The sequence below is a fragment of the Pinus tabuliformis genome, chromosome X, assembly GCF_031772625.1.
Source record: "Pinus tabuliformis cultivar Carrire ecotype Pingquan chromosome X, CPIR1, whole genome shotgun sequence".
NCBI lineage: Eukaryota > Viridiplantae > Streptophyta > Pinopsida > Pinales > Pinaceae > Pinus > Pinus tabuliformis.
The window spans coordinates 101,511,430-101,532,189 of NC_142308.1; the positions used below are offsets into that span (position 1 = coordinate 101,511,430).

Consider the following 20,760-nt stretch of genomic DNA (forward strand, 5'->3'; position numbering starts at 1 on the left):
AAATGCTGTAATAGAATCCATTACAAATAACTTTGTCCAGTGCATTATCAGGCAACCCTTATTAGATGACTTACTTCCTGATTTAAAAGCAATGTCATATGAGGAATATTTGCAACAGAAAGCTACCACTGTTTACATGTTACGTGACTTCAAAATTCAAAGCAAGTTCACACTCAATGAAGATAGTGAGCTATTACATGTCAACTAACAAATGGAAGGTACATCAACATATGCCTTAACATCTTTTGTCTCAAATATGTCCTCTTTTCAATTCACAATGTTATCATTTTATTATAACTAACTATTTGTTATATAGATTACAAAATCCAGGAACATGGCGGCCTTCATGTACACAGGGAATGCAAAAGTGATATGAATATGTTTCTTCATATTATGGTCTTACTGTAATAGAACTATTTAACTTGCAATTTCCACTCATTTACGAAGAAAATGTACTTTCAATATTTTAAATTCCATTGCTACTTCAAACCGAGAAGAGAAGATTTTAAATTTCTATTGTCGGTTCAAATTTTAGTCATAATGAGCTTGTTGTAAGCCATCTTGCTCTGTTAGTTTTTGTTTCTTCGGCAATGTAGGCAACGGTTTAGGAAAGAAGGCTGGAAAGTATTTATGCATGTGTGTTTGTACTGTTTTTGTTTATATCCTATATTTCAAATGGAAGGCATTTTGCAACATGCTTGAAGCTTGACAATCAGACATTGTCTTGCCACCTTTTGTATTTATATTTTTGCTCCATCTTAAAAAGTACCATGTTTGGTTTAAATTATATTGTTGAATATAGCAAATGCAACATCAGATCAGCAATAATTTTGTATCTACGGCTGCTGAATGCAAACACCAAAGGTTCCATAGATTGATTAAACATGGTGCTTATTATCCACTAAAGTTAAATGACAAATTGTATATTGAATTGGTTACTCATTTCTGTTTCTTCCTATGTTATGCCTGATAGCTATGTTAGTTTTTGTTTCTTGGGTAGTGTAGGTAACGGTTCAAGAAAGAACGCTGGAAAGTCTTTATGCATGTGTGTTTGTACTGTTTCTGTTTCTGTCCTGTATTTCAAATGGGAGGCATTTTGCAACATGCTTGAAGTTTGAGAATCAGACATTGTCTTCCCACCTTTTGTATTTATATTTTTGCTCCATCTTAAAAAGTACCATGTTTGGTTTAAATTATATCGTTGAATACAGCAAATGCAACATCAGATGAGCAATAATTTTATATCTACAGCTGCTGAATGCGAACACCAAAGATTCCATAGATTGATTAAACATGGTGCTTATTATCCAGTGAAGTTAAATGACAAATTGTATATTGAATCGGTTACTCATTTATGTTTCTTCCTATGTTATGCCTGAAAGCTATGAAGTTCTGGAGGTGGCATCTCTTATTTGTTTTTTTTCCCAATTATCCCTAATTTCATATACATACACTGAAATGATACATTGCAAAAACGAACTTCCATGGGCTTAACTGCCAGATTCCATCAAACTATTTAGCACTTTCAACCTAGCCTCCTCTCTCTTTGCTACTCTGCTATACACGTTGGGTTGGATTATAGGGAATTGGAACCCTAGTGAACAGTTGTAATGGTACGTTCATCTCACTACAAAATTGAAATGCATAGATATCCCAAGTATCAATAGATGATTTAGTAGCTAAATATATCAAAGTATCAATAGCTTAATATCTGCTTTAATAGCTAAACCTAAATAATCCATACCTAGGATACATCTATTAAGTATTAATAATTTATTTTCCCTGTATAGATTTATTAATTATTAATAATTTATTTAATTTGTTGTACTATGGCACTTTTCTCTATTAAATTATGTACTGAAAACTACTTAGAAGCACTATGTTACCATACTAGGTAAACTTTATAAATAGCACCAAACTATATGGACTTTAAAATGAATTTATGTTGTTTGAAGATGCAATTATGGCATAGTGCTATACAAAATCTACTGATAACTAGCTATGATAAGAGAGCTTTGCTAATCAGTAGACAGCTCCGTACATTGCCCTCAAGGCACCACAGAGGTTTGTATTGCATTTGGTATTATTTTATTTTACCTATGTTTCTATTTATTGTTAACTGTACAATTTGCTTAAATTTTTTGCTTGTTATTAAACACATGTGATCCAAAGTCAAACGTAGAGTTATATTTTCGAAGCGAATGCTACAGGGTGACTGCTTTGGGTAAAATCTGCTAGCACTACCAGGAAAGAATTTATCCCAGACACCATCTGAATATGCCATAGATCTGAAGAATGGTGACATGGTTTCCAATTTACAATCTGAAGAGTTCTCACATGGTTTCCAATCTACAAAGCGGGAAGGAGAGAATGGCTGATATACATTTCTGGTAACTTCCACAGAATTTGCAAAACGTCCAGCTGAGTAGTGATGTAGAGAATGACTGATATACATTTCTCTGGTTAACTTCAACAGATTTCTCAGATTCCTCTCATGCTGATGCCCTACCTGCATTAACTACGTTTTCACTAAATCTGGAGTGATCTGCATAAATGCATAAAGTACAACGTGTTACATAATCCTAAATCCTTTTCCTGTGTGTTTAAACCTGAATATAAAGGAAAGGCCGCAATGCTTTGATTTGCAAGATTGCTATATAATCCTAAATCCTTTTCCTGTGTGTTGATTCAGGACTGAGATTCCACCTGGTCTTTTGGCTTGGAAATTTATTCATTGGAATAACCATTATGTCATAGAATGGTATAACAACCAGAACCATGTCATCCTTTTTGAACACTATAGCTGCAGGGTAAGTAATCTAAATTCCTATATTCAATGTTCTAGTCTGCTTGATTGAAAAATAGTTATAGAGTAGCTGCAACTAAGATCTTGCAATAGAATGCGCTGACTGGACCTGAAGTATATTTGCAGATGGCTTTCCAAAACTTCAAGGGGCACAGAAAATTCAACACCTCCTGGAGGCAATATATCTCAAGGAGCAGGGGAAGAATCAATGGCAGCAGTGGCCTCTCCTGCCCTGTCAAGATCTGGAGGCACATCAGCAGAGGAGTGTTTTGCTTGCACCCAGATAGAAACTCCAGCTTTCCATTCCATTAGCTGTAATAAGAGCAACCATCTCCACTGGGAAGCCAATGCAGGTTCCTCTGCTTTTCCAACCGAATGCCAAGTTCATCAGCCATGCCTGCACTGAAGGAAGACAGATAAATGGATATTTGAAATAGTATTGGACCCAAGAAGCAAACCCATCCAGACATGGAACATGATTATTCTTCCTGTGTGTGCCATTGGATTAGCAATTGACCCCCTTTTCTTTTATGTTCTATCCATTAGTAAACAACTAATGTGCATCTACCTAGATGGGAAGTTCGCTGTTCTCGTGACTGTTCTGCGTTCTACCACTGATCCCTTGCATTTATGGCATATTTGGTTGCAGCTCAGGCTTGCATATGTGTCAAAGGAATCACTTGTATTGGGCTCTGGGAAACTTGTTTCGGATGCTCGTTTAATTGCTCTCCATTACTTGCGTTCTCTCAAAGGCTTTTGGTTTGATATATTTGTCATACTGCCACTTCCACAGGTGGGTGTTGTTGTAGGGAAAAGTATCCGATTCGGATGACCCTATCCCACTCTAAGGGTGATAGTACCTCAGCAACAACTGTAAAGAAAACTACTTAAGGTTTACTTCTTTATGAAAGCAAGAGAGAATGAAGAAATGCACTAACCGTTGCCTTGCGCTTAATGTCGAATCCAAACTCTTCTCTTTGCTTGCTTGCTCCCAGCTCCTTGCTCTTTTGCTGGCCCAGCTACAATGAGATCCTGCAAAATAACAAAGAAGGAATCTACGAGAAGCATGCAATCATAACTGACTCACGGATTAGCATAAATCAAATATACAATTATCACAATACATTATTGAAACAAGTGCATATAGAAGAACCTCAATAGCTTTTATTAATGAAGAAGTAAAGTTCTGAGAAGGTTACAACCATTGAAGGCCCCAATCCAGCAACACCTCGCAGCAGAAAGAATTTCTCCTCTTCACCTCCTTCAAGAAATCACCCAATAGCTCTATAGTGAAACCAACAGCATATCATTACTTTGCACAAAATTCCAGCCTCCTGAGCTCATAGGAGAGAGCTCAATATATAGATGAATTGAGAAAGGATGAGTCAGCTTGCAACTGATGTGTAGCTGCCTTGTGTCCTCTCTCTCTTCAGTTGATCTTCAATTCTTGAGTCCACTTGGAGAACCTTGCTTCCACTTGGAGAAACAAAGCCTCTGACTCATCACAAGGCGAAATCCCTGATCCAAGTGTCATTTTTGGAAGATTCCAGAGCAATGACTCAGTGTGCCACTTGTCCCATCTCGCTCAGCGCAGGTGGCCTTTGTTCCACTTGCTTTGCAACGCAGGTACACCATGGAGGAGTTGAGTTTCAGCGCAGAGGCCTAGTGGAGCACCTGCTTCGATTTCAGGATTGCTTGTTTTTGAGTGTTTTCAGGTGGAGAACTGATCTGAGAGCTGTTGGTTTGCTGACCTTGTTCCTCTAGGGGTAGGAACATCATGTTTAGGGACTTTGGATCCCTTGGATTATTGACAATTCATGCAAGGCACAAAATTGTCTATAACAGATGCCCCCTAAAGTATGAGGTCGTTTATCGGGTGAAATGCTTTATTAGGAGGATCCGAAGTTCATTCAATCTGCTGAGAAGTGTCCTGTAATAAGATACAATACAATACATTATTTTTCATACTTTTTCATGATCTAGCTGAGGCGGGCATTCCCATGCTCAGCTTTATAAATTCATTTTGGTACATAGAACAGACGATCGTCTGATGGTAGACTGATAATTCTCTGCTGAAATTATCATCCTTTGAGAAGGATGATCATCTGCTGCAATGATGTACATATCAAATGTCTTTATATCCTGAATATATATCGCAGCCCGGATGGATGAAACTAGATCCGGGGTCTTCAATCTCTTCCGATCTTCACTCGATGTACAAGTCGATCCATGTGAGAATTTCTTGAAGTCGAACATGGAAAAACATCGCTTGATTACCGGTCAATGATGTAAACCGTTAACAAGCGCGAGAGGAATCACCGATAAGGATGATGACCCTCAAGGTACGACAATACAATTCACATGGTGGGAATAAAGGACTTGGCGTCGACCACCATGCAAAATCTTCTGGTCGAAGGTCATTGATGTATACCTGTCGCCGGAAGTGAGAAACTTGCCACTGAGGCATGCAAGCTTCAAAGTACTTAAGGGGCTGTTCCTAGATCAACTCCTTGGATAATGAGCTGATGTCGACAAGGAGCGATCCGTCAAAGGAGGGCCTTAATGAATCCCACATCAGTGACACGGAATGGAGCTAGTGATTGTGATGAGGTGAAAACAAACTGTGATGTATGATTCAGGGTGGCGGTCATGAAATGGATGAAGGACAATGTATGGCAGTGGATGGGACACGGTTGACTCTTTGCAGAACAACATCTCTTGAACATATAACGACACTGATGTGATGGATCGGTAGCATTACCCCAAATGTGGATGGTGTGGCGAGGACCATGGTGATGAGACCGGTGAATGAAACGACCCAACCCGATGTGATACGGAGGACAAAGTGTCATGTTCAAGAGCGACTTGCTACCATTAAAGCTGTGAGGTTCTCCCAATTTTTCCCCAGTCATTGCTGACCAGTACCTCTTTATTTTTTTATCAAGCTTGAGGAGGATAACATATGCTTGTTCTATAACCTGCCCTTCGGGCAAGCCCATCGCTATGTTTTAACGAGCCTAGCGATAGGGAAACTCGTTCTCGTCTAAAGACAAGTTTGTCGCTATTTAATGAATTTAACGAGTCTAACGACAAGGATAACTCGGTCCTTTTCATTTTTAGAGAGTCTGAAAAGGTACATAAAGTCAACTCCAGAATTCCTTTTTCGTCATCTAATCCCTTAAGTCCGAAAAAGTATAAAACAATACAAAAGGGATGAATTTTTGATTCCTTTAACGAGCCGAACAAAACAAGCGCTCGATCTTTTTGTGCAATAATCCCTCAGCTCCAAAAAGATTAAAATCTAGAGGAGGGATAGCTTTCCGGTCGCTTTAACGAGCTGGAAGGCCAAAACTCGGCAAACTTTTCATATTTTACGAGTCAGTGAAAAGAGCTCAAAGAAGACTCGTCTTTTGAGGAACGAGTGATGAACAGGGATAGCAGCAGATTCCAGGTACAGGTTGGAATTTTCCAATCACGGCAGTGTCACAAGGATGGCTAAGTGAAATCACTCTTCGCAGCTGTTCCTCAAAATGGGTAAACAAAAATATGGAGATGAACGATTGGCCAAATGAACGGATGGAGGTGAGACTGCAAGAACACGACCAAGGGCTTTAATATGGCTGTCAAAGGTTACATTTACCAAGGTTATTTACCGGTTCATTTTTTCTGGGTGAGCTTGAACTCTAGGGGAAGATTGCTCACAACTTATGTTTATTTTTTAACGAGCATGAACTATGTGCTAAAACTGCTCGGAATGGATGCCCCCTAGCATGATAATGCAGACGAGGCATATGCCCCCTAATCCTTAAGGGGACATTTCATTTTTTAACGAGGTTGACATCATAAAGAACTATCCTCTTAATTCTTCATTTCATTTTTTAAACGAGGTTGACCTGAGATAGGAACTATCCTCGACGCTTTAGATCCATTAAAGATAGAAGGCTTCATATTCCACTGTGCCCATTTCAGCCAGATTACTTGGCGGTGGTGGGGCAACAGTGCCCATTAAAGAAGGGCCTTTTAGGAAAATCACTCCGATAATTTGGAGAGGATGATTGCATCCATGGATCGTTGGAATGCTTCTTGTATTGGATGGCGGTATAACTTCTGTCGAAGCTGTTGTCGAACTGTTTGATCGACCTTTTCTCTCGCCATTCAACAACTGCGAATTCCCATAGCTTTTGTTTAATGTTGAAATTAAAGCATCATCTTGGCGCTTAAAACTTGACAACATCATAACTTGTGATGGGGAAGCATTTCCACTATCAACCAGATTTTGACTTGGATCAGGAAAAGGATCAGTCAACACAGCTGGAGTATGCGGATTCTTTACGAATCTTTTAAACTCAGCTTTGTACGGGCAATCTGTCGTCCAATGATCATCGTCACATATGTGACACCCCCCAGGTGGTTTCTCCTCTCTATGAGGAGTTTTTCGAGGAGATGACTTTCTTTGATCTTTTTTCCCTTTGTTTTGCTTCTTCTTGCTTCCTGGTTGATTGGTTTCTCTGCCTTTATCTGTCGATACGGCATTCACTTCCGAAGCAAGAATTTCTTCATGCGCATTTTGATTCGAATCTTTACGGGCCTTCTTTTGATTGTTCCTTTTCGGATTCGTGTTTGCCGTGCCAATCACGCCATCGCCGGCATGAGAGTCACTATTTGATTTAGGAGGAGGAGGGATTGAAAACTCTGGTCTAGGGGCGTCTGGTATTTTGTCATAGAGCATGCCGGACTGAGTATATACTAAGTCCAAATATTGTGCACGAGCAATAACCTGCTCTTCCGTTACGACTCCCCCCTTTGCCACATCTTCTGTTATGGCCGGAAGTAACGACTTTATAAACCACTCAGCTAAAAGCTGATCAGGAATGTATGTTTTAACCATTCTTCGTCGACGTCGCCACTCATGTATATGATCTGATATATGAGTTGCGGTTGTCTGTTTGAAGTTAGTCAATATTTCTGTTCCCATTTCATACCTTATTGGTAATTGAAAGTGGGTTAAGAATGTCGTGGCAAGGGAGCTAAAATTGTCGAACGAAGCTCTTGGCAATTCTATATACCATTTTGCCGTTGGACCTGTCAATGTCCTCTGAAAGAGGCGAAGCCTTATCGAATCATCATTTAAAGTGTTCGACGAACACCATAGATGAAATGTCATCACATGATTCGACGGGTCTTCACCTGGATTTCCATTGAATTTAGGAATGTCAGAGGGAAGTTTGTGAGGGATCACTGGCCACCATGGGGCGTAAGCAATTGGATCATTGGTTAACCGATGTAAATCAGACAACTCTAAAGTCGCCATGAATGGTAACTGTTGATTCAAGTTAGGGGAAGCATAACCAGGGTACGATGGAATTGCCTGAACAGTTGGTCTTTGCATACCAGCATAATGGAGTTGATGTTGGTATGATTGATACGGTTGCTGGACTTGACCACTATAAAGTGGTTGATTTTGGCCATTTTGGATATATGGTTGTCCAGTATTCGCAAAGATTTGTTGTTCAGAACCTTGGTACACTTGTTGGAATTGTGGCTGTTGGTATTGCAGTATCCACGGTTGCGAGACCATGGGTTGTTGCGCTACACTAACCATTGGACCAAGATGTGGGGTAATTGTACCCGATTGTACTTGTGTTGCCCCACCAGTAGGCGATTGTGGTTGGGTCGCAGGGTCAAGGGGCTGTTGCATGAGAACCTGAGAAATCTGAGGTTGACATACAACATGCATCATTTGAACTTGCGACACGGTTACGATAGCCGGTGTAGTTGGGATGTTCGTCACAGGTACACACTGTTGCATAGAATATACAACTCTTGGTGGTTGGGATAGCATAGGTACCCAACTACTCGTTGCAATTCCACCATAACTTGAATAAGGTTGAGAACTCCCGTATGGGTACCCTCCCGGAGGGGGTAATGAAAAGGCATACTGCCCCCCATACGGTGGCAATCCAGAACTCAAGGAAATTGATTGTCCTGGAGGACTGGATGGCCTAAATTGATTCCCAAAAGGGTCAATTTGATGAGTCTCACCATAAGAGTTACCAGACATTACTCCGGAACAGACAGGAACAGACCATACCGTCGAGATAGTCCCTTGGTGGACTCCTTCTAGCGATTGAGAGCTAGTTGGGACAGATGGTATGCCGGCGAACATTGTTGGATTTGCAGCAGGTAATTCTGCCGTCGCCGTGTCATTTGACACAGTCCTAGATGTTGACGGTTGTTCAGACATTTTGAGTCTATCCAATTGATTGCCTAGTGATTCTACAGGAACTTCCACTGGTGATGGACAAACTTCTGTTGTAGCAGGAAATAGAGTGACCCCTACTCCAAAATGAGTTGGAGTGGATACTTGCGGTTCCTCTATAATTTCCTCTATCGCAATCATACCAGGTGGAAGAGGAAGACCGTCAGGTCCGTAAAAGATTTCCGGTGCCGAAGAAGGGGTTGTATCGACAGTGACAGATGTTTGAGGAACAAAACTCTCTGGACCAGTTACAGATGGAACTGGTTTAGTTATACAAGTATTTGCCCCCAGACTAGGATCAGTATTACTGTCCTTCTGTGGCGGTTGAACTTCTTCTATAGAGGCAGGGTTTCCGGAAATGTTTGGAGTAACCAGAATCTCAGATGTTGTTGGAACACTTGTTCTAACTTTTAAAGGAGATTTTGAACTGGTTCGACGAGCTCGCTTTGTCCGGATTGTTTTCGATTCCGGAGACAAAGACGGTTGACTCGCAAGCCTCCGAGAACGACGGATATTCAATTGACTTTCTTCCACGATTGCGGATTACTCGATCAACTAAAATATAAAGGGGAAAATTTGTGTTTCCGATTTGAATGAATTTTATTAGACGCTTTTAAACATAACTTTGCTTTTTCATGTTTTAAGAGTCGAGAAAAAGCTAAAGATGACTCTAGTCTCCTTCGATGTATTAACGAGCCCGAAGTGACAAATGCTCGGTTGGACCTTTTCAGTTATAGAGTTTGAAAAGGGCCAAAAGACACTGCTCTGGAGATCTAGGCAGAGGGTGTGCCAAACCTTTCGCGAAACCACAGAATACGTTTTACGGTACGGGTGGTCGATCTTCGTGAATGCTGTGTTCACTGCATCGCGATCAGTAGGGCGGCCGACACGGTTTCCTATGGATAAAGGCTTTGTTCCTATAGGGGTCTCCCAATATATACGTGACGGTATGCGGGAGCACAAGTCCGTATTAGTGCCACCGACTCTCAGGAGGAATCACCCACCTTCGTAGAGATCGACAGTCACTATGTTTAACGACGCCGGAACACGTCTCTACCTAGACCTCTATATGTTTGCGTTATGTTACAATGCATTGTTAGGTTCATTCAGTATATTTTAAGTTGATCTTTTTAAAGTTTGCCTTCCAAGGTTCACCACGAGATGTATATGACAAATTTCTAAATGCAGCCTAAGATGAGAAGCAAGCTTTTTCAAATCTTTTTGACTGATGAAAATCTTAACTACTGAGGGAGAAGAAAGGCAAATCTTTTCACACAGTTCATACAGCACAAACTAATGTACTTTCTCCTAAATCATCATGCAAACTTTTTCAAATGCAAAATGCACAATGCATGTATTTTCTTTTCCCTTTCTTAATGTTGATGTATTACAAAAAGAAAGTTGTTATATAACTTTGATTTCGATTTAAAGCGAAAACAAACAAGCTTGTCCAAAATCAAAAGACACCTTAAGATTTACTTGACTAATCACTGGAAATACATGAAATCAAACCATAATGACGAAAGTAAAAAGAGTAATCAGCTATGGACAGCAAACAAGCTAACTCTTTAGACCAGCAAAATGGCTAACACAGGTTCAGATCTAAGAGGCCAAAGCAAGACTAGTTCACTTTCGTTATGGGAAATCGTAAATGATGTAAGAAATACAAAAGAACAAGTACAATTTCGTTATATAACAGAGGCAGAATGATGGCAAGTAAGGTTGGTTTCAGAGCAGGTACAAGAAAGACAACTTGCTGCAAAAAACTATAGTGAAAACAGGCAAGAAAAAGGGAGGAAACCCCAACAGCTCAAGGCAAAATTGGGCCAACGCAGGTGCTGCTCAGCCAGTCTGGCTCTCAGCGCAGGTAGCCCCTTCGGGACCTGCGTTGCAAAGCAGGTAGCCTGTGTACTACCTGCTTTGGAAAACGAAAGTTGCGTTTTCTCAGTTTCCGGGTCACAGTTTTCTCAAAAATTCACGGTTTTTGCTCAAATCAGAAGCAATCAGTCAAGCACACACAAAGGGATGATTAGGAGGATGAAAAGCTATCACTAAGAGCTTACAAGGATCCTTGTAGATCAGCTCTTCAAATCATGAACATGCTCAAAAATGAGCTAGAGTAGCTGCCCTCTACTTCGCTTTTGATATAGTCAAAAGCTTTTCGATTTGGTACTCTTTTGTTCAGGAAATGAATAGCAAAACACTACAAACAATCAAACAGATACGATCCCCAGCAGATTCGCCAATTTGTTGTAGGGAAAAGTATCCGATTCAGATGTCCCTATCCCACTCTAAGGGTGATAGTACCTCAGCAACAACTGTAAAGAAAACTACTTAAGGTTTACTTCTTTATGAAAGCAAGAGAGAATGAAGAAATGCACTAACCGTTGCCTTGCGCTTAATGTCGAATCCAAACTCTTCTCTTTGCTCGCTTGCTCCCAGCTCCTTGCTCTTTTGCTGGCCCAGCTACAATGAGATCCTGCAAAATAACAAAGAAGGAATCTACAAGAAGCATGCAATCATAACTGACTCACGGATTAGCATAAATCAAATATACAATTATCACAATACATTATTGAAACAAGTGCATATAGAAGAACCTCAATAGCTTTTATTAATGAAGAAGTAAAGTTCTGAGAAGGTTACAACCATTGAAGGCCCCAATCCAGCAACACCTCCCAGCAGAAAGAATTTCTCCTCTTCACCTCCTTCAAGCAATCACCCAATAGCTCTATAGTGAAACCAACAGCATATCATTACTTTGCACAAAATTCCAGCCTCCTGAGCTCATAGGAGAGAGCTCAATATATAGATGAATTGAGAAAGGATGAGTTAGCTTGCAACTGATGTGTAGCTGCCTTGTGTCCTCTCTCTCTTCAGTTGATCTTCAGTTCTTGAGTCCACTTGGAGAACCTTGCTTCCACTTGGAGAAACAGAGCCTCTGACTCATCACAAGGTGAAATCCCTGATCTAAGTGTCATTTTTGGAAGATTCCAGAGCAATGACTCAGTGTGCCACTTGTCCCATCTCGCTCAGCGCAGGTGGCCTTTGTTCCACTTGCTTTGCAACGCAGGTACACCATGGAGGAGTTGAGTTTCAGCGCAGAGGCCTAGTGGAGCACCTGCTTTGATTTCAGGATTGCTTGTTTTTGAGTGTTTTCAGGTGGAGAACTGATCTGAGAGCTGTTGGTTTGCTGACCTTGTTCCTCTAGGGGTAGGAACATCATGTTTAGGGACTTTGGATCCCTTGGATTATTGACAATTCATGCAAGGCACAAAATTGTCTATAACAGGTGTTGATTGACATTTTTCTAAATTCTTATAGCAGCTGGGTGTTGATTGACATTTTACTAAAGTCCTAGAACAGTTGGGTGTTGATTGGAATTTTACTAAATTCTTAGAGCATTTGGATTGACAGTCTTTGGATTTACATATTTCTAGATTCTTAGATTCTCTGATTTTTATTTAAATATAGAGATCGAGATATCTTTTTAGGTGAAGGCAAAGATGAACTTATCTTGAAGTATAAAGAGTTTTTTTATTATAATTATTTAATCTTTTCCATAAATCCTACATAGACTTTATCATATTCTAATTCGTATTGCTATTGAATGCCTATTTATTTATGCAGGTGGTGTTGTGGTTGGTTGTGCCAGACCTTATAAAAAGGGGAGAAATCACTTATATTATGACAGTGCTGCTCCTAATATTCTTATTTCAATATCTACCCAAGGCTTACCATTCTGTCTGCCTCATGCGCCAGATGCAAACAGTAACAGGTTACATTTTTGGTACAGTTTGGTGGGGATTTGCCGTGAATTTGATAGCATATTTTATAGCGTCCCATGTAAGTTCAAGCTTCCAACCGTTCTGAGATCAGAAATTTTTCAAAATAACTTATATATAAAGTATCTTATGGTATATTGTGATATTTTATAATATCTGATGTAACTTTAGGCTTCAAACCATAATGAGATCACAAAAATTTCAGTAAGCGTTGTTTATTTCTTACAAATCTTGCAGTTGTTTTGAGTTGTATATTATGTTTTAGTGTTTTGACAAATTTTGATTATATGTAAGTCAAAACCTTGGAACAGTTAAATAACATCCATTTCAATAACTTATATCTGGATTTTTCATTGGATTTTGTGTAAGGGGAAGCTTTTTAATGTTTATGTATGGTTTAAATTTGTGTCTGCTGCAAATTTCTCTTAGAGTTTACTGAATTTTGAGTTCAAGGTATATTAATTTTGAATTTTCCCAGATTAAAATTCTGCTATATAAATAGCTATGCCAGTAATACATGGCCCATGCAGAATTTTGCAACACCAATAAATCAGATAGACAGACAACAATCCATTGATATTTTTATTAGCAAGTTCTTCCTTGAAACTCTTTAACCATTATCATGCATATTGTGGAAACTGGGGTTCTTGGGTTTAAATGAGGCATTTTGAAGAGACCAAGATTTTTACAGGTAGCTGGAGGGTGTTGGTATGTATTGGCTATCCAAAGAGTAGCAGCATGTCTGCATAGAGAATGCAAAAACACAAACGATTGCAACTTGTTCATGTTATAGCCTTGACAAGGATGATCTACTAGTCTTATACCACTTTTAACTTGCATTGTGTTGAGTTTCATTTTGTCAACTAGTTATGGAGGAGAATCACTTTGACGGTTTCTATGGTTCAAGGTCTTTTCATGCTCTCATTCAAAGCATTTAATTCATTTAGCTCAATTTTACCTTTGCAATCTCACACTCATGAACTCATTTATCTTAGAATTCCTATTTTCGCTACTCAGGTATACAATGTGATTTTCATAGTCAACTTCTGGTATTTCTCCCCCTATTCATTTTCAGTCATTAAGCTTGCTATTAACGAGGATTTTAAATTTATTTTCGCGGAAAAATTCAAAGGTAAAGCCTGAGACTTGCTTTTAACGTTTCTGTGTTGATTGATGCAGTTATTCTTGGCATCTATCTCTCTGCTTATTTATGTTATGTACATATCAAGCTTGCATCATCGGGATTTGCAGGGTTTAGGGTTTGGGTTGAAATATGCAGCATCCATTTATTTATTACTTAATGGTTGCTAGGATTTTTCTTTTTTTTTCATGACACCCTCTTAAACGTTCCAAGGGCAATGGGGTTTCGTTCATTAACCTTTTGTCAGCAATAACAAAATTACAATGGGATTTTCGTTCATTTAACCTTTTGTCGCAGTAACAAAAGTAGACTTACGAAGAAATATGTGTTTCTTTTTCAATTTATTTACTTATTTTTGTCTGAGGAAATTTGGACATTTGATTTGAGTTTATGCTATTTTTATCACTGCAGATTATACAAGAACAATGCAGCAATTTCACAAGGCCCATAGAACCCGTCAATCTGGAACCTCCTCGAGGAAAAAAGAGAAAACAGACAAGAAGAAGCGTGGACTATCCAGTGACAGGCATAATCCCAAGGTTGGCTCAGTTGTTATACTTTGCCACCTTATCTATATTTTTAAAGTAGACTATAGTTCAATTCGTTGTTTTGTTGAATATCTGTTTTTAGTATAAGTGTTTGAGTGTTTTCACATCAGCTTAGGAAGGTGTAGGCATTGCAGCATATGCCATCAAGGCTGGAAGTTTGTTCGGTCTAATTGTCGAATTAGCAGTTTTCAAACACTGATCAGTAGGTTAATCACCATGTAGTTGTTCAATATGTACGCACTGGATTTTCTCGTCATCCTTACAGGTTTTTTCATGCGAATGGCAAGTTCATCAATAATTTTTTGGCAAATTAAATAATAGTATCAGCCTGCAAGTACTTTACAAACATCATCAGGTCTCTCAAAGAAGAACGAAAAATCTATGGCAGCATGTTGCGAAAATTTGCACTAAGATCAATAAAATATTTTCTTCTTGATCTGCTCATTGGAGAATGACAAGAATTGGGGGTGGTCCAGTCTCGATGAAGGCCCACATTTGCAATTGTGGTTTGATATGAACGTTCTCCACAAATTTTAATAAGATGGTGTTTCCAATGTTTTACTATTTCCTCAGAATTAAGCTCTGTTTTGTGTATACACCAGCGTATGCCTCTAATGAAGCTAACAAAGCCTTAATCAGATCATCTAACAATGGCATAAGCTGACTTAATTAAGTAATTTGATTATAACATACTAGTTAAGCACAGTGACCCTGATTTATTGACAACATGGTGGCAAACTAAATATATTGACAGAACGTATGATTATGTAATCCAAGACTCCAAATCCCTGTAACTATTCAAAGATTCAATGGGCGTGACAGTTTTTTGCAAATTTGGTTCTACCATAATATTAGTTAGGATTGATGGTTTCTGGATGAACTATCAAGCAGTGGTCATGCTCACTGATTTGAAAATTTTCCAAATCGGTTCACTTGCACAGATTACAAAAGCCCCAGTGCTATGTTCCAACATGGTAGTTGGGACTTACCATCTTGGAGAGCTCCAGCTTACTCTGACTTTGATTTTGCATTAACAGGCATTTGCTTTTAAGTCTTCGCTGAAGGCAAAGCGTCTATAATCTATTGCATCAGAGAAGGATCAATGCCGACTTCATCTGCCTGTAGTTGACCGTTCTATTGGAGAACCAACCTATAATCTCTGATGCAGTTTCCATGGTAATCACAACACCTATACTTGTTAATGGATTAATTTATCCACATATATATAAACAAATTTTTTGAATACATATTTTTACACAATTATTTTTAATTTAAGTCACATGCATGTCAACTTCTATGTTTTGAAAGCGATATCGTGAACTTGCCTTCAAAACATATAGTTATAGGTAAGGATTTCAAATTGGCAACCCTAGTCTTATGCCACTTTTAACTTGCATTGGTAATGGGCTGTGTTGTTTAGAAAGTGTTTCAAAACTTATTTGTACACATTCTATTAAAACTAAAATGACCAAATACCTTCTGCTAGATTCTTAACCTCGCACATAATAAGCCACAAATTGACCGGCGAGTTCATACAGTTATTGACAACTTTGCTGAACGAGGACTTCACTCTCTTGCAGTTGCATATCAGGTTAATAATATGGCTTCTTTTGCTTTATCCGTGGGCTCAATCTTCCTAGTAAGTTCTTCTTGTTGATTAAGTATATTTTTATAGCTATCTCAAAATCTTTGCAGCAAGTTCCAAAGGGTAGGAAGGAGAGTCCAGGAGGGCCCTGGCATTTTATTGGATTGATGCCTCTTTTTGATCCCCCACGCCATGACAATGCTGAAACAATCACAAGGGCTCTTAATCTTGGTATAAATGTCAAAATGATCACAGGTATGGTGAGGTTATGTTGTCATCAGTTTCACTACTGTTTTTGTAATGCAACAAGCCAACATTTAACTATTTACTTGCAAATGTTCATCAGGAGATCAATTGGCTATTGCCAAGGAGACAGCTTGCCGACTGGACATGGGTAAAAACATGTACCCATCATCCTCTTTACTAGGTCAGGACAAAGATGAATCAATTGCAACTTCGCGAGTTGATGAACTGATAGAGAAGGCTGATGATTTTGCTAGTGTTTTCCCTGGTGAGCAACAATTATCTTTTACTTCTGTGTTTTTTCAGATACTTTTATTTTTTCATTTCCTTAATTAGTGTTTGATTCCATATCCTTCCTGATTTTGACTGGTCATTGCAGAGCATAACTACGAGATTATTAAATGATTGCAGGCTAAAAAACACAGACATAGGAATTGTTGTTGCTGATGCAACTCATGGAACAAGAAGTGCTTCTCACATAGTCCAGTCAACAAACTGGCCCCATAGCTATTTTGTTACTATGTAATGTTTGCATCCATTGTGAAATGATTTACGGCTGACAGTACCTGCTTGCCTTGAGTGACTTATATGAATTATTGCTTTTAAGATTTAAAGATATTTTTCAGTATAGGCAATTAATTTTTCAATCAACATTGAACAGAATGTTTATTTGTGGTTGAGCATTATTGAAAGGGATCACTTTGTATCTCCAAACCCTGTTCCTAAATCATTTTCTGCATTTCTGTTTAGCATCTTCATTCAAATAAAGCTTCTTTAAGTTCATAATCGTTCTTGTCATACCTGGACAGATGGATGCAAATGGTCGCTGCTCTGCAGCATGTATGCCAGTCAACAAACTGGCCCCATAGCTATTTTCTTACTATGTAATATTTGGTTAACTCCATTTATTCCTTGACCTCTGCCTCCCATCCTTTCCAGACTTGGAACAATTTCCGCTAGCCCAACTTTTTCAAGTTCTTCACTTCCCTGCAGACCCCAGCAGGGACTACCGCCACGGCAGTGGCTCCTTGTTTTAAAAGTTAATTTTCAAATGAAATAAAATTTACTACATTATGAAAATTAAACCATATAAATAAAATATTATATATTTAAAAAATAATAATAATAAAATAGTAAAAACATTAATAACAACACACCCCAAGGCAATAGCTTGTCAGTCAATATTCTCCATAAGCTTGTATTAGAATCCAATATCGTAATCATATGATGATTCAATCCATTTGCTAAAATATAAGGTCTTAATCCCTTAATAACAACACACATCAAACGCCGTAGCTTGTCAATCAATATTCTCTATAAGCCCAATATTATTCAATCCATCTACTAAAATATAAGATCCTAATCAATAAAAGATTTTATATCGGGAGGGTATTATTTAAAAAATAAAATTATTATGGAAATCTTAAAAAATATATATTATTTTTTACAAAAATGTAGAAAATGAAATTTTGTATAGGGAGGGTATTATTTAAAAAATAAAATTATTATGGAAATTTTAAAAAATATATATTATTTTTTAACAAAATTCTACAAAAGAAAATTTTAATTTTAAATAAAATTTAAGATATTAAGCCCGCAAGGGTTTGGTCTTGTGGCCAGTGGATGGTTTGCTAAGTCGTTCTTGCCATTGTGTAGGTCAGGGGTTCAATCTCGTCTTAACCTGAGCAATGTTCTTGCGGGCTGGGCAGTGCCTCCTAGCGGTTATAGTGGCAGTCGTGGGATCCTCCTAGTGGTTATAGTGGCAGTCGGTGGGATTCGACGCCGTGTAATGCAAGTACGATACCACTGCCGTTGCCAATTCCATTAGATATCAAAAAGAAAAATTACGATATTAGAATTTTTGTTTGTTTTATTCTATTGTGTAAGTTAGATGATTATTTATTTAGATGATTATTTATTTGAGAAGGTATAAAGTAGTTTAAATACAGAGGTATTTAAATCATCTAAATCACAAAATTTTGAAACAGCTAGTTTAAATTACAGACTTTAAACTTCATCACTATTTATTCTACAGCCAATAAACATATTATATGGTAAAATTAAAATATATAAAACTAATATTAAATTTTATTATATATTTATAATATCCATTCATAAATAATAAAATTATTATAAAAACTATAATAACACCACATATTAAAAGCAACAGCTACTCAAATCAATATTCTCCATAAGCTTGTGCTAGGAATTAATTGAGTTGTAAAAGCAGAGTATAAATATCTTCAGTACACTTCTTTTTCCTGTGTTTTATAAATGTGTTTTTGGGATATCGCAGTGATGTGCGATGTAAATTCGTGGTCTAAAACAAATGAAAATGAAAAGGAAAGAGGGCAAAGAACTTGGGTTTCTTATCCTCTCTCCTTCGAGACTCTGAGTAACTCGTCTGCACTACAATTTAACTATTTACTAATATTGTTGTGTATCCCACCTCATAATTCGGAGAGATAATAGTGAATCCGTCGCCTCTATGGAGAGATAATAGTGAGAGACTTTCATGTATTGTGATGAGAGTGCCCCTCAGTATTAATTGCATGCTTCATTATTTACGAACACTCTATAACCGGATATCTGCACTCTAAGTACAATAGATGAAAGAATTTAAGAAGAAACATTGCATTTCAAAGTACTTTGTCTGTTTTTAACGTTCTCAATCACATTCACGTTGAATAGCCTTATTGCCAACCACTTATTAAAGTGCTCCTCATCTTAATTGTATGTTTGATTGTTTACTGATGCTCTCTATCTCAATAGCGAAATACATTACATAAGAGATACTAGTCATAAATTAGCAATAGCGAAATACATTACATAAGAGATACTAGTCATAAATTAACAATCGTTAACAATCGTACTGAAAGGTGCAAAAGAATGCCAAAGTATTTTCAATACTTAAATAGATTACAAAAAAAACACCAGTAACAAATTAGCAACTGTACAGATAAGTGCAAAAAAACGCAGATAGAAAAAATAAAAAAAGCAGAGAGCAATAAGCCAATAAAATATATAAACAATAAACTACAATTGAAATTTGAGTTTCGATATATGTTTTAACTAATATAATAAAAAGTTAATTTAAAAAATATATACTAACATAATTATAAAAACAATGTCATAGTAATAATATCCTTCCCCTTAATGCTCCCTCCTCATCCTACAACAAGACGATTTCTAGATTGCCCCTATGACCAATTGAAACAGTTCAAATAGAATATCTTATATATGTAGTAACAAGTGATAAAGGAGATCTACAAGATCCAAAAGAATTTCCTATCTATATGAACGGGAGAGGAGATCTACCTACCTCCCAATGTCTACGTCAGGTTTAGATGTTGGTACTCCATGCCAAGGTTCAATGTCACGTTTCAATTCATGCACTCAGTACAAGTGTCATTGCACTCAACGCTTAGGTGGAATATCTATCACCTCCCAATGATAATATTTCGTCCCAATGGGTGGTATATTCTAAGTTCCCCCATGTTATCTACTATGACATTTGAGAAGTAGAGAAAGTACCAAGATGGTATAAGAATAAACAAATGAATATTAAGTGAGAAAATGAAGGACAGAAAACCCTTTGCACTCAACAAGCATTTAAAAAAATAGATTTATGAACTTTTTGATACATTGGATCAAATAAAAAAATTATGGAGTTTCTTGCTAACAATGAGAAAGAAAAGAAATTCAAAAAAAATAAAATTGAGAAAGAGATGTTCATTTGAATATAACATTAGGCTCACAAGCATCTTTTGCCAAATTTGTCTATTCTATGTGAAGTTCCATTGAAATTAAGGTATCTTTTTTCATTGTGTAAAGACAATTTATCAAGCAATGCTCAAGACATTTAATAAGTTAAAATAAAATAAAAAGCTCATAAAAGTAATACTCATTTAACAGTCAATTTTTCCTTAAGCCTAGGTGAGAATTTGAGACATCTAAACTCTCACAATTTTGTATTAACTTATATAAGTATGACTGCAACCCACAATTGTTATTAATACACCTATAACAATTATTATAACAAACACTCAACATAAAAACAACTAATAATGTTGACCACATTATTTCATGGTTGTTATAATATGCTTATTATTAGAACAATTTAGATCTCAAATTTTCTTGCATTTTTTTTAATAAAACCTTAACAACATTACCTATTCATAATAATGATGATGAGAGTGATTATTAATTCTCATTTTTTAATAATTTTTCATTTTTTTCACCATAACTTTTAAGAAAAACATTAATATTACATCAACTTTGTTTTAAAATGTTTCTCTAAATTTAATTTTTAGTTATTATTTATAAAATTGTATCTTGCTTAAATTCTCTATTTATCTTCATGTTTTTAATTATTAGTTGGTAATGGGTAATG

General features: G+C 37.3%; 1 protein-coding gene and 1 pseudogene across 1 annotated transcript; both read left to right on the plus strand.

Annotated features, from left to right (window-relative positions):
* The first annotated feature begins 2,778 nt into the window (after positions 1-2,778).
* Positions 2,779-13,643, plus strand: LOC149138606 (cyclic nucleotide-gated ion channel 2-like). Its single transcript, XM_089450412.1, has 5 exons — positions 2,779-2,810; positions 2,933-3,159; positions 3,244-3,599; positions 12,696-12,911; positions 13,542-13,643. Exons 1-5 carry the CDS (start codon positions 2,779-2,781, stop codon positions 13,641-13,643), a joined length of 933 nt encoding a protein of 310 aa, XP_089306538.1.
* Positions 13,644-14,416: 773 nt separating this feature from the next.
* On the plus strand, positions 14,417-16,814 carry LOC149138607 (plasma membrane ATPase 2-like; annotated as a pseudogene).
* Positions 16,815-20,760: the final 3,946 nt, after the last annotated feature.

Excerpts from the sequence above, each read along its gene's own strand:
- LOC149138606 (XM_089450412.1), top strand. The coding sequence starts at position 2,779 with ATGTCATCCTTTTTGAACACTATAGCTGCAGG. Across the intron at positions 3,160-3,243 it reads CCACTGGGAAGCCAATGCAG|TATTGGACCCAAGAAGCAAA; the intron begins GTTCCTCTGCTT and ends TATTTGAAATAG. Across the intron at positions 3,600-12,695 it reads TCATACTGCCACTTCCACAG|GTGGTGTTGTGGTTGGTTGT; the intron begins GTGGGTGTTGTT and ends TTATTTATGCAG.